This window comes from Sander vitreus, chromosome 12, assembly GCF_031162955.1.
Source record: "Sander vitreus isolate 19-12246 chromosome 12, sanVit1, whole genome shotgun sequence".
NCBI lineage: Eukaryota > Metazoa > Chordata > Actinopteri > Perciformes > Percidae > Sander > Sander vitreus.
In genome coordinates, this window is record NC_135866.1 from 11,126,016 (window position 1) to 11,138,732 (window position 12,717).

The 12,717-nt window shown below is 41.8% G+C and overlaps 1 protein-coding gene across 1 annotated transcript; it reads left to right on the forward strand.

The window, feature by feature from the left end:
* The first annotated feature begins 781 nt into the window (after positions 1-781).
* Positions 782-10,900, forward strand: ppm1la (protein phosphatase, Mg2+/Mn2+ dependent, 1La). Its single transcript, XM_078263746.1, has 4 exons — positions 782-1,240; positions 4,725-4,899; positions 5,980-6,141; positions 8,235-10,900. The coding sequence occupies exons 1-4, from the start codon at positions 842-844 to the stop codon at positions 8,588-8,590; spliced, it is 1,092 nt and encodes a 363-aa protein (XP_078119872.1). The 5' UTR covers positions 782-841; the 3' UTR covers positions 8,591-10,900.
* The last annotated feature ends 1,817 nt before the right edge of the window (positions 10,901-12,717 follow it).

Sequence of the window (12,717 nt, forward strand, 5' to 3'; positions counted from 1 at the left end):
TCCGCAGACCGCGTCATTGGATCCAATGTTTTGCTCGTCCATCCTATAAGCTTGCAGCTGCGCACTCTTGTCAGCGCCAATTACGTCAGAAGAATGAGCCAGTGTCAAGCTGGTCACTATAAAAAAATTTAATTCTGCTAAATACTTTCAAAATAAAGCCCTGGCTTTAAAAACATCCATTGTTCACCAGAGAGCAGCGCCTTCTCGTGTTTTGCTTTGTTAACAAAACCACATATGACTTCCGGGACACCTGTCTTATTCTCACTCTCCTTTGGAGGTTTAACACAGCTCCAAAAATGGAGGTGTGTGTGTGAAAAATGCGGAGACTGACCAGACACAGGCTATCCGAGAGAAGAAACGGGGTCAGCGGCGGAAAAGGAGGACACTGTCGGCTCTCGCCCCCCCGGTGACTCCCATGTCTCTCGTCGGGGTGGATCTAACCCAAAATATTCGTCATCCTACAATGGGCTGTGAGAGATCGACTCAACTCGGAGAATCCTCTCGCAGCTGTATAGCAGAAGATAGGACCAAGACGGACCGAGTCGATGACCGTGGCCTGTCTGCTTTTGTTCCGCGCCTCTCGGCCCGGCGTCCCGGCAGTCTGCCGTGCTTTGCGCAAATGCGGTCGTCGTAGAGAAGACAGGCCTCCGAGGAGCACTTTCAATGTTGAAATCCAGTCTTTGTCAGTCAGCGTAGTAGGCTAGTGAATCGATTTCTTCATAGTTCCGCTGAGCCGATGGAGTGAATTGAGCCAAAAGAGAGAGAGAGAGAGAGAGAGAGAGAGAGAGAGAGAGAGACAGACAGACAGACAGACAGACTGACTGCAGTTCTGTTGCGTGTGATGATAGGAGACACAATGACGCTCTTGTCTCTTCTGGGTCGGATTATGCGTTATTTTCTCCTCAGGCCTGAGACATTGTTTCTGTTGTGCATCAGTCTGGCGCTGTGGAGTTATTTCTTTCACACGGACGAGGTGAAAACCATCGTCAAGTCCAGCCGGGACGCCGTGAAAATGGTGAAAGGGAAAGTGGCGGAGATGATGCAGAATGACCGGCTGGGAGGCCTCAGTGTCCTGGACGCAGAGTTCTCCAAAACCTGGGAGTTCAAGAGTAACAACGTAGCCGTGTACTCCATACAGGGGAGGCGAGATCACATGGAGGACCGCTTCGAGGTGCTCACCGACATCACCAACAAGAGCCACCCGTCCATATTCGGGATATTTGACGGTCACGGTGGAGAGGTAGGCTGGGAGGGAGAGGGTACGCAGGCCGATGTGATATATGTGACTATATGCTTGTTTGGACTCAGACCCAAAGATCTGCTGCTGCAGTGGAGTTTGCATCATTTGGATTCAGAGCAGATAGAGACAGGCTGGAAGATCTTTGGAGAAAGCAAACGGTAGATTAACATTTGCTGCTTTTTAGGCGTAGGCCTACTCAATAAAAACCTATTCTAACCCCATAATTAATTTAGATAAATGTATCATATAATGAGATAGAAAATAACAATAGGACAAGGCCAACTCTCTGTTTAGCACCATTTCAGGTTTTTATAGGAACGCAGTTATTTTGGGGCACAGATATGCCACTTGAGTTCCTCACTTCATACTCAACCAATTTTCAACAATTCCCCTCCCCTCCATCGTTGTATTCTTTTGTGTAAACATCTCCTCCATCCCACTGCCAAATCACGGAGTTGACTTTGGATTCATCACAAAGACTGTGTGTGATGTGTGTTAAGGTTTTGTCTTTCTTTCCTCCACTCCCCTGTGTTGTCGAGGGTCACTGGTTTCTCATGGCTGCCTATGAACCATGTGTCCTGGACGCCATCTGTCACCCCCGCCCCTAGTCCCCCAGAGGTTCCAGTGTAGACATATTTCACTTAATGATACTGCTTAAGGTTATAATTTAGAGCCCAGTCTTCTTGTTTCACATCGGTTATTGTTATTGCTTCATTAATAAAACATAAGAACAGATATTTAGACTGCAAGCAAATCTACAGTATAGCGAGTCGAACAATGACTAGTCCATCACAATTTCCCAGAGCCCACAGTAACATCTTCAGATGCTTGTTTTGTCAGGGGAAAACCAGTACATATTCACATTTGAGAGGCTGGTGACGCAGTGACAGTTTTGGCATTTTTGCTTAAGAAATTACTTCCTCTATTCTCTAAGGTGTTTTCTAATTTGAGTTCAGTTCTAGTTTGAAAAAATTATTTCAACACACATTCATCAATGCATATTAATCTAGTAATTTCATATATCTTTTGAAAAAGCACCTTTTCAAGCTCTGTGTACAAAGTGGTATTATGTAACTTAAAGATGAATGGCATGACTGGCATACTAGTACTTTTATCATATCTCTCACATTCTCTTAATCCAAATGTTCTCCTGCTGGTTTAACGTCAAGTCACACCAGAACATTCACCCCTGTGTCTGCCATGCTGTACATCTGCATTTTCTCTCATTTGATTACAGAACACATAGTAAGGGAACTACCTGTTCTCTTTTTGAAAAGATTAGTTGCAAGAGTTGACGTTGGGTTGTGTTAACCACAGAGAGGAAAACAACAAACGGAGAGCAGAGTGTGTTTACCTATCTGGATTGCTACTTCTATTCCTGTCCCATATACAAATATTTATTTTTCCCGTCTGTCCTGACATCTCTCACCCTTTCTCCCTTCTTTTCACTTTTTCTTTCCGTTTTTTTTCCTGTTGTATCTATGCGTTCATATGAGTGTGCTTTGTTGCCCCCTCCTCAGTAGTCACAGTCATATGAGGTTTGTACTAAATGAGAATGGGTCACTCTGACATCGGATTCAGCTATGACAGACCAGATATACACACACACACACACACACACACACACACACACACACACACACACACACACACACACACACACACACACAGTGTTCCCAGTCTAAAACCTAAGCACTAACAGTAAATGCAGACATGGGTCTAATGTTGATGGGAAAGCTGTGTTTACCTTCTGGGACTCTTAATGCTAATGATGTTGTCGGTAAATATTACTGCATGCGTGGATCTCCATGGGCATTTACTTGCTGTGCATTTTCATGCAGTTTGGCACAACTGTAAATACAAACTCACACAAACCTCCCCAATACTAAATTAAGTCTTGCCGCCAAACCAAATATGGCCCGATAGAACAGGCTGTCTCTGGCAGTTTCAGTGTGTTCTGGCTCTGAAAATATGCAGGACATTTCTCAAACGCTTCTCTGTTTTCCTTTTTTTTTTTTTGTATTTTTATCGAGACATTAAGTTATGGCCCAGAATTATAAAAGTCAGCACAAGCTGCTGCTCCCCTTTTGCCATGATTTACTGAGACTATTTGCTGTTGAAGCAAGAACTTTTGACTAGGTAACAGGCTTTCACACTACTTTGCTGCATAAAATTGAATTTATAGTTATACGCTGACTTGAGGGGCAAATAGGATTTAAATAAAGCAGCGATGTCAATGAAAGATTACTCAACCTGTAATATAACGTTGGTCCAACATCTTACCTTCACTTAAACCTTAAATCCTCAGACAGTGAGGAATTTGAGTCATTTATGAAGTCTAAAACTGCACTGGCCTTGGCCTTTTCAGCTGTTTACGACAAATGGAAATTTACACTTGAAGCACTTTTCCTGATCAAGGCTCACTGAGTGCTTCTCTCCAATTAATAAATGAATGAGTACACTTGTCAGTAAAAGAGAGATAGAGGGAGAAGGGGGGGGGCAGCTGGAAGAGATGGTCACACTCTAGTGATCATTTAGGAATATTAAATCACATCCAGGTCTCGTTACTTCGTTGTATTTTACTCCCAATACCATTTAAGTAATGATACACATTTACGGTAGAATTATACTGGTTGTCAGTTTTAGTATGCGTATGAATAAAATGCTGCAGAGACTTTTAAAGACAAACTCTTGCACCACATGTTTATATTAGCTCAGGTTATTTGGCTGTATTTTGGTAACTATTAATCAAAACTAAAATGCATGGTCATATTCATATAAAGCTTTCGGACTGAAGGGTCAACACTGAAATAAGACTGAATTAATGTGTGCTGTAGTACATCATCAGAAATATGAAATGCATATGAAATACGTACTCCATATCAACCGGGACATTAAGATTGTACATCATTTTTCCATTTCAGATTTGATTCGACAGCATTAGCATAATGGAAATCTTGGCAGAGAAAATGAGGAAGGAAGCAGATAACTAAGGGCAGGTGGGATGGAGAAAGAGGAGGTTGTTCAATAATTTAGCACAGAGCACCTGTTGTATGAAATGAAAAAAAAACCCACTTCTCTAAATGAGTTGTAGACCATATTACCTGCCAACCACAGGGGGAAACAGCCACTTACTGTATATGAATAAGAAGAACAGGCTTTTCTTAGCTTGATTAGTAGAAAATGGAAGCACCAACAATAACTGTTTCTTTAAAGCAGTATTTTGGCTCTTTGGGGGCACCAGAACAAGCTTTAAATACGTTTTTACATATACATACATATAAACCTAATAAAGTTGTAATGTCGAACAAGTTAGTGAAGAGTTGCCTATTTACACATCCAGACTGATTTGTATTTGAAGTCGGAGCTGAAAGGCATAACTTTCTGTAGGGCTGAGGGTAACTGCTTTTGCTTTTACTCATCCACCTGTCTTCCTCCCTGTGTCTCTCCACCCCCCCCCCCAACCCCCCCCCCCCCCCCCCAGGCTGCAGCTGACTATGTGAAGGCCCACCTGCCAGACTCCCTGAAGCAGCAGCTGCAGGCCTTTGAGAGAGAGAAGAGAGATGGTGCTCTCTCTTACGGCAGCATCCTGGAGCAGCGCATCCTGACCGTGGATCGTGAGATGCTGGACAAGCTCTCTGCAAACCACGATGAAGCAGGTCGTGTGTGTGTGTGTGTGTGGGGATAGGAATAGTTGGAAAATCAGAAAGCTGGATGAGGGTTTTGGGAAATGAAAATAATCAGCTGAAGGGTTTAGTGAAAATACACCCCAAACTCCCACACACACAAATGAAGTACACAAACAAATATGTTACAAAGTGTTTTAGCAGGCGTGTCCTTTTGGTGCACTTTACATGTATTGTAATACATTTTAATCCAAAACATTCGCATAAAATGTTGTGCACCCTGGCATTGGTTAAAGTAGAGAAGTTGAAATTACGTCTTCAAGCTCTCGTTTCTTTTAGCATTCACTCTCTCTGCCTCTTACAGGACACGACGTGTCACAACACCTCAGCGATCACACTAAATCTCACAATTTCCTGTACAATATCCTCTTAGCACAGGTTCCCTCTCTATACACTTGTAATACTGACTGAGTGAAACCGCTGAGTTGTAACATTATGCTGCATTTATATTATGCTGTAGTTGATACTCTTTGCTCTGTTAAATTCAGAGCTACGGTCCACATTGATCCGTTGGTGGCATTTGATACATCTACCTCACACTTATGTCTCTCTCTCTCTCTCTCTCTCTCTCTCTCATCCTTATAAATCACTGTATTTATTATAGTGTGGAACATCAAAGGAAATATAATAGTGACAGATATTATCATACCAGAGATCTCTTGACCATTTCACTCCTGGAGATATATTATACTGACATTTTGTACTCTGTCCAAGAATGTTGTAAGACTCATTGTTATCTTTGCCTTTTACTGCCTCTGTATAATATTCCAAACCTTAACCAAACATTGACTTTCTGTCTCTCATTTGCTCTTGTTTTGTTTTGTTTTGTTTGATAAATGTAATCTGGCACAAATATTTGCAAATACCTGGTATGGATTATTTTCACTTGCAACATAGGGCAGTAGGATAGGAAAAAAATGTGGTCAACCCTGTTACTGTTTAAAATAAACACGCAACCAGATTTGATTCAGAATTGTTGTAATATTTACTAAAAACAGATTTCTCGGCTGTTTCCTTACATTTTTTGTCTTTCTCTTCTATTCTCCCGTGCAGGAACGACATGCCTAGTAGCGCTGCTGTCAGACAGAGAACTCACAGTGGCTAACGTTGGAGACTCTCGTGGTGTGTTGTGTGACAAAGATGGGAACGCTGTTGCACTATCACATGACCACAAGCCGTACCAGCTCAAAGAGCGCAAGAGGATCAAGAGGGCAGGTATATGATGAGAGAAACAACCCTGCAGTATAAATCACATACTGAATGCACCTGTACTGCACTCTTATGTGGATGCATTTAGGCTCCTTGGATGCCATCTGTTGGTCTGTTTAGGAACAGCATTGTGTTAAACAAAGCACAGGGTCAGATTTAGATGAAATAGATACCTAAGCTGTGTGATTTAAAGGATTTTCAAAGGCGAACTCTGCCTATCAAGTTATCGCAAATCACTCCAGTATTTACGACAGCTTTTTCCAGCTCAGTTTAGTTTTCTGTCACTTCCGTCCAGTGGTGGAATGTACAGTACATTTACTCAAGTACTGTACATAAGTACACATTTAAGGTGCTTTACTTGACTCTTTTCTTTTGTGCCACTCTCTACTTCTACTCCACTACATTTCAGAGAGACATATTGTTTTTTTTACTCCACTACATTAATTAATTCAGCTTTAGTTACTTGAGATACTTTACAAATTAAGATTTTTGCACACAAAACACATGCAGTCTACAAAATACTGTATGATGTTTTATTATAAATGAAACTACCCAACAATTTAGCGATTAAAGCGCCGATTAAACAGTGCATTGAGTACTTTTAATATTTTAAGTACATTTCCCTGATGATACTTTTACTTAAAGGTGCAATATGTAATACTGACAGCTAGTGATTAAAATAGTTACTGCAGTACAAATTAAAAATACTGGAGAGAGTCGTCACCCCCTCCTCCTCAGACTCGAAGTTCACGGAGGTTGCCAGGCTGACCGCAGCATCCACAACAATGTTGCTAGATGCTTGTCTCACATAGCCAGACATTACTTCACAGCACAGCGGAGTAGCTAACGTTAGATGGTGACTATATTGACAGTCATAAAAGCCCGTGCTTATGTGGAGCTCTGTACCCAACTGAAAGACACACTTTTTCGGCTTAGAATTACAGTAGGAACCGCTAAAAACACAACAACCTCGCCGTCCCCTCCACCCGACGGACAGGCACACATCCTCGGCTTAGAATTACGGTGAGAACCACTAAAAATAACACTACCTTGCCGTCTTCTCTACCAGACACAATTTATTGTCTTAGAATTACAGCAACAATCGCTAAACACACTGCAAACTCACGGCCCTCAGGATTTACAGCCCCCCTCTCTTGGCTTAAAATAACTCACTGCTGTCGGCTACAGCCGCTGAACAGGCTACACGTTGTAAACAGCCGTGGCCCGCTTGCCTGGTCCTCCGGTAATGTTAGCAGTTAGCAGGGTTAGCATGGTGGTGTTAGCCAGGACCAGTTGGGATCACTTTACTGGCTGTGTCTCAATTGTTTTTGTGAGTAACCAACTCGGGTACTCTATATAATTCAATGTGAGTACACAAATGTTGAAATTACATAAAATGCCCGTCCCTTGTAGCCGTGATAAATTAGCCTAAAGCTAATGCTTAGCTACCTGTTCAGAAGGAAATTAGCCAACTCAGCGTCCTTTTGGGCTCTAAGCTGTCTCCATCTTTCAAATACATCTCTAATATTTACCCGGGGTTTGTTACGTCTCTGGTCACGCAACTGTTAGAAACACGGCAATTTTTTTTAGCTCAGGTAGAATCTATCTCTGTTGATCCTGTTCATTTGTTTGCTGCTTTCATGGCTGTACTAACATTGCAGCTGTAGCGCACTGGGTTTACGTTTTTACAGGTATATCTGGCAACCCGGCCTGGCTGTCAAACTGGGCAGTTGATACCAAAACACAAACAGAAATTCCGTCACGGAATGGAAATTTCAAAAGGAGAAAATACTGGCATTAGCATTGTTGTCAGAGTATTTCAACTTAGCATGTTTCCTTAATATCTGATGACGCATTGGGGCCATTTTTGGATTTATTACACTAAATATATTACGTATTGGACCTTTAAGTAACATTTTCAATGCAGGACTTAATAGAGTATTTTTACAGTGTGGTATTAGTACGTTTACTTAAAGGACTTTAAAGGACCCGTAAAGGATCTGAATTCTTCTACCCCTGGGTCCGTCATATCCAGTATGTCCACATTAACAGATCATAAACTGTGCCTAACCTTTTTATTCTTATTTCTTCACTTCCAGGAGGTTTCATCAGTTTTAATGGATCCTGGAGAGTCCAGGGAATCCTGGCTATGTCCCGCTCTCTAGGGGACTACCCGCTGAAGAACCTCAATGTAGTCATCCCCGACCCCGATGTCATGACCTTTGACATGGACAAGCTGCAGCCAGAGTTCATGATCCTGGCATCAGATGGCCTGTGGGACGCTTTCAGCAACGAGGAGGCCATTCGGTTCGTCCGCGAGCGTCTGGACGAGCCTCACTTCGGCGCCAAGAGCATCGTCCTCCAGTCTTTCTACCGAGGCTGCCCCGACAACATCACTGTCATGGTGGTGAAGTTCAAAAGTGGAGCTGGGGGGAGCAGCAAGGCAGGGGAGTAGGTCAGGCTCAAGTTTAGGGCTCACATTGTGATCAATGTTTTCAATGATTTTCCACATCTTCTGGATGGAGCAGCGAGTGCGATATCCCAGTAGGACTGGAGGAAGTTAAAGGTTACTGAGAACTGTACAAGTGCACGCACACACATACACACATGTGAAAACACGTTCAAATTAGGTTTTGTTTTGTTTGTAGGTTTCTGATTGAGATAAGGGCATTTAAACACAATACATATATCATAACCATCTGCAAACTTCATAATGAAAACATGAAACAATATTGAAGTTATCCAACAGTGGAGATGCATAAACACAGACAGACACCAGGCAGGGGATTCTTTCTCTTAACCAGCACACTTTAGACTGTGATTTATTTACTACTGTATACCGTTAATGCACATGAATGGTACAGCTCCACTGGAGGCTTCTTCACAGGAGGCTTCAACTAGTGCCTATTCAAAAACTACTGTGTAACCACAGGAAGCTATTGAAAATGTATTTGCTAAAACACCACCCTGCTTGCTGCATTTTGTTGATGCTCTCAAGTAATGTAATGTATACATACTGTTACATTTTTGATGTGGAAAATGTCAAACATAAAAAGACTCCAGTGGATCCATACCTTTGTTTAACTTGAAGTGATGCTGCACCTAAAATCTAACTTTTGAGTATCAACTACTGGCTGCCTGTAGACTTAAATGGTAGCTGTTAACCATCTGTAGTTTCACCCTCTGGCTGCAGTCAGCTTTGAACAGTGTCACAATACTCACTCACAATACTGCTGCTGCTCTGTGGGTTGGATTTCATTCAACATTTAGGTGCTTACACATCTAAAAATGAAGGAGAACTGTCTTTAAGTTAAAGCAGATACAAAATCTGTGGACGGGTTGGATCAGTGGGTAGAGCAGGCGCACATATATTTAGAGGTTTACGCCTCGACGCAGAGGTCCAGGGTTTGACTCCGACCTGTGACGATTTCCTGCATGTCTTCCCCCTCTCGCTCCCCTTTCTCACCTCTCCTGTCCATTAAAGGCGGAAAAGCCCAAAGAAATAATCTTAAAAAAAAAAAATAATAATAAAAAGCAGACACAAAATCGAAATTGTAAATGCTTATGCAGGAAACTAAAGAATTGTGAGATGGAATATGAAGATAGGACACATGAGTAATTTGAATTACAAAAAAAATGACATTTAAATGTTTAATGTGATTCCATTTTAAAATGTAATAAGTCATGTATCATTCAAAGGTGGAATAAGAAAACAGTTTTTTTAAGTTGATCAATTTATGGATGTAACTGTTTGCAGCAGCCAACCAGCAAAATAATGAATGAACCAATCAATGTGCTCCTCAGGCCACTTTTGTTCTTGAAGGCTGAAACTGCAAAATTTGACTTCAGCTTTTTGAGTAAACCGAAGGTTAGTGATACTCAGAAGATAGATTTTGGGTTGTAGTATTTCTTACTTACTATTTGTTTCTAACATACAACACATGCACACAGACACACAAACAGTTATGTCAAAAGTTGCACTTTTCAGATGTTTATTTTTTGGAATGGTGAATTGTTACATATACACTGTATGTCCTCAGTAATACAAGAGGGTTTTTATGTATGTACAACTTGATTTACTTCCTGACCTTAACCTCTTGGTGGAACTAATGTAAGCTGTTCAATCAAAGTTGTTTTACACCATCTGTATCAGGGCATGTGCTTTGGCTGATCCATGTTCATGAACAAAGTACGTACATACAGTATGTATTCATTGACACAATGTTGGCTGCCTTTTGACCTGAAAGCACGAAACAGGAGGTGCAACAGACTTCCACACCTCTGCTGCCATGAGAAACCGACGCATGGTGAACTGTACAGCCGGAATGCTTGTAGCTAGTAACATGATATGCTCCTGAAGCAATACAACTGGTGTCATCATCAGCAACAACCTGTCAAGGAAGGTTACAGTAAACCAGACTTATACGTTTTATGTTCTGAACTATGTTTTACAACTGTTTCATGACCTTCGCATTAATTGAGAGAAGTTTTTTTTTTTATTTAAGAGTTTACCTAATGCCTTATTTGTTGATTTTTTTTTATTTTTTTTTGGTGTCTGGCGGATTGCCAAATCAATATACTGTATATTAATTGTGTGTCCTTCTGTACATGAGCAAAAGTTTACAAAAAATGACCCATCCCTTTAATTTGAGAAGCCATCAGTGACTCACACATGGTGAGCGGATGCGCAGTGTAAAAAGAAAAAGCAGTGTAAAACAATTCTGTATGTAAACTATCCGTATTAAACAAACTCTTTCATCTGGAATGTGTTTCCCCCCTTCAGTCTTTATTATCTCAGAGCCAGCTGGGCTGCATTAACTGTGCAGCACGCTCACCAAAACACACCAACTCTTTATTTTCAAAGGTCCTTTTAAAATAAGGTATCTAAGCTTTTCAAAATGTATTTATTTCCACCACTTATTCATTCATATACTATACTTATATATATATATATATATAAGTATATGTGTATATATATATATATATATATATGTATATATATATGTATATGTATATACACCACACGTCAGTGCATTTTACCACATTAATGCACTGAAGCAGTTGAGTAATAAGTGCCTTGCTTCCCCTCTTCTAAGTTGTATCACCTCTCCAGGACTTGAATCAGCTGTGCTCTCTTGCCACCAACCACCTGTCTCAAGAACCTGTTTATTGTAAATTATTTTGGTGATGCACAATCACAAAAGAATGAGGAGAGAGAGAGAGAGTAAGGTTGGGGGAAACAAGTGACGTCTTCTGAGTGTTTCCGGGATGCCTCTTTCGGACCACAAATAGCTTTCCATGCCATGACTCTGCCATTCAGTGTGCATGGTAACTCAACCCCGCTGCAGCCCCCAGGGGCGCAGGCAGCTCGGAAGCACTCGGTCATATCAAGTTTACTGACGCTCTTTACCAGGTGGAGAGACTCAGAATAGCTCGGACATAGACTCATCCAAATGCCTAAGAGCCGTGTTGCAACATTCAGGCGTCTGATAACCATACAGCCGACTGTGTCTTTCCATTAAGTGTGTCACACTACAACCTTACGGGAACTCGTTGTCCTATAATATTTAGGCTAGATTTGGCACTTAATAAGTGAGACAAGTGCGGGCAGCCACCAGAGGAAGAAAGTTGACATTCAGCCAACCCTCAGACGTAAGCACGAATTAATCATTTCTGCTTTTGATTCACTTTGAATTTAGGTTTCAATATGGGACAGCAAGGCTCCAAATCCTCCATAGAAGCGCGGGTGATTTTCCACAGCGTTGGCACAGTGGACATGTATCAGCGGATCGACGCTTGTTGTACTCCACCCTCCGTTGTCCACATTCAGAAGAAGGTGACCAGTCAGCCGGCTTGTCTTCACTCTTCCCCCCGGGCAATGGAGAAGTCAACACTCCATTCTTGGACCCAAAGCCGCTGTGAAGCCGGGGGACTGGTGTACGTGATGGACAATCCAACCGGTGGCGTGTGGGTGAAGCCGGGAGAGAACTGGCTCAGATCTTGATACAAAACCTAAATCTCCAGGTGATATTATTCGATGGAATTAAGGGAAGCGCCCCGTAGGCTACTTGGACACTGTGCGTCATTTTTAAGCTCTGGCGTTTTCCGAGCAGCAGGATGCCGCTGATGCTGATTTGGGTTCGAGGTGCGCCATCATGGCGCATTCAAACTGCGGCGCGCGGAATCAAGGTGTATGTAAATCGTCTTCGAAACATGGAAGAGTTGGCTGGACTGATCACTATAATTTATTGATTTAGTCTATATGAGACATTCACGTATTCAGTGTCAGACTGAGGAAGATGATGAGAGGATGCGAAGAGTGCCATGTGTTACGCGCACCGAGATAACGTGTTTTCTTTGGGAAATTGTTTGTTTCCAACATAACTGTGAGCTATGTTTGTTTAAGTTAAAAAGAATGAATACACCTAAGTCCTTTTTGTTGTTGAATTTTCAGAAGAATGAGGAGTAGATCAAATGAAAGAAGGGAGTTTGGGTTAAGTAAGTACGTAGAGTTGCCCTACTTTTTTTGTGTAAACGCATTGTGATGGCAGCTAACGTCAACCACTCTGCTATATAGAGGGG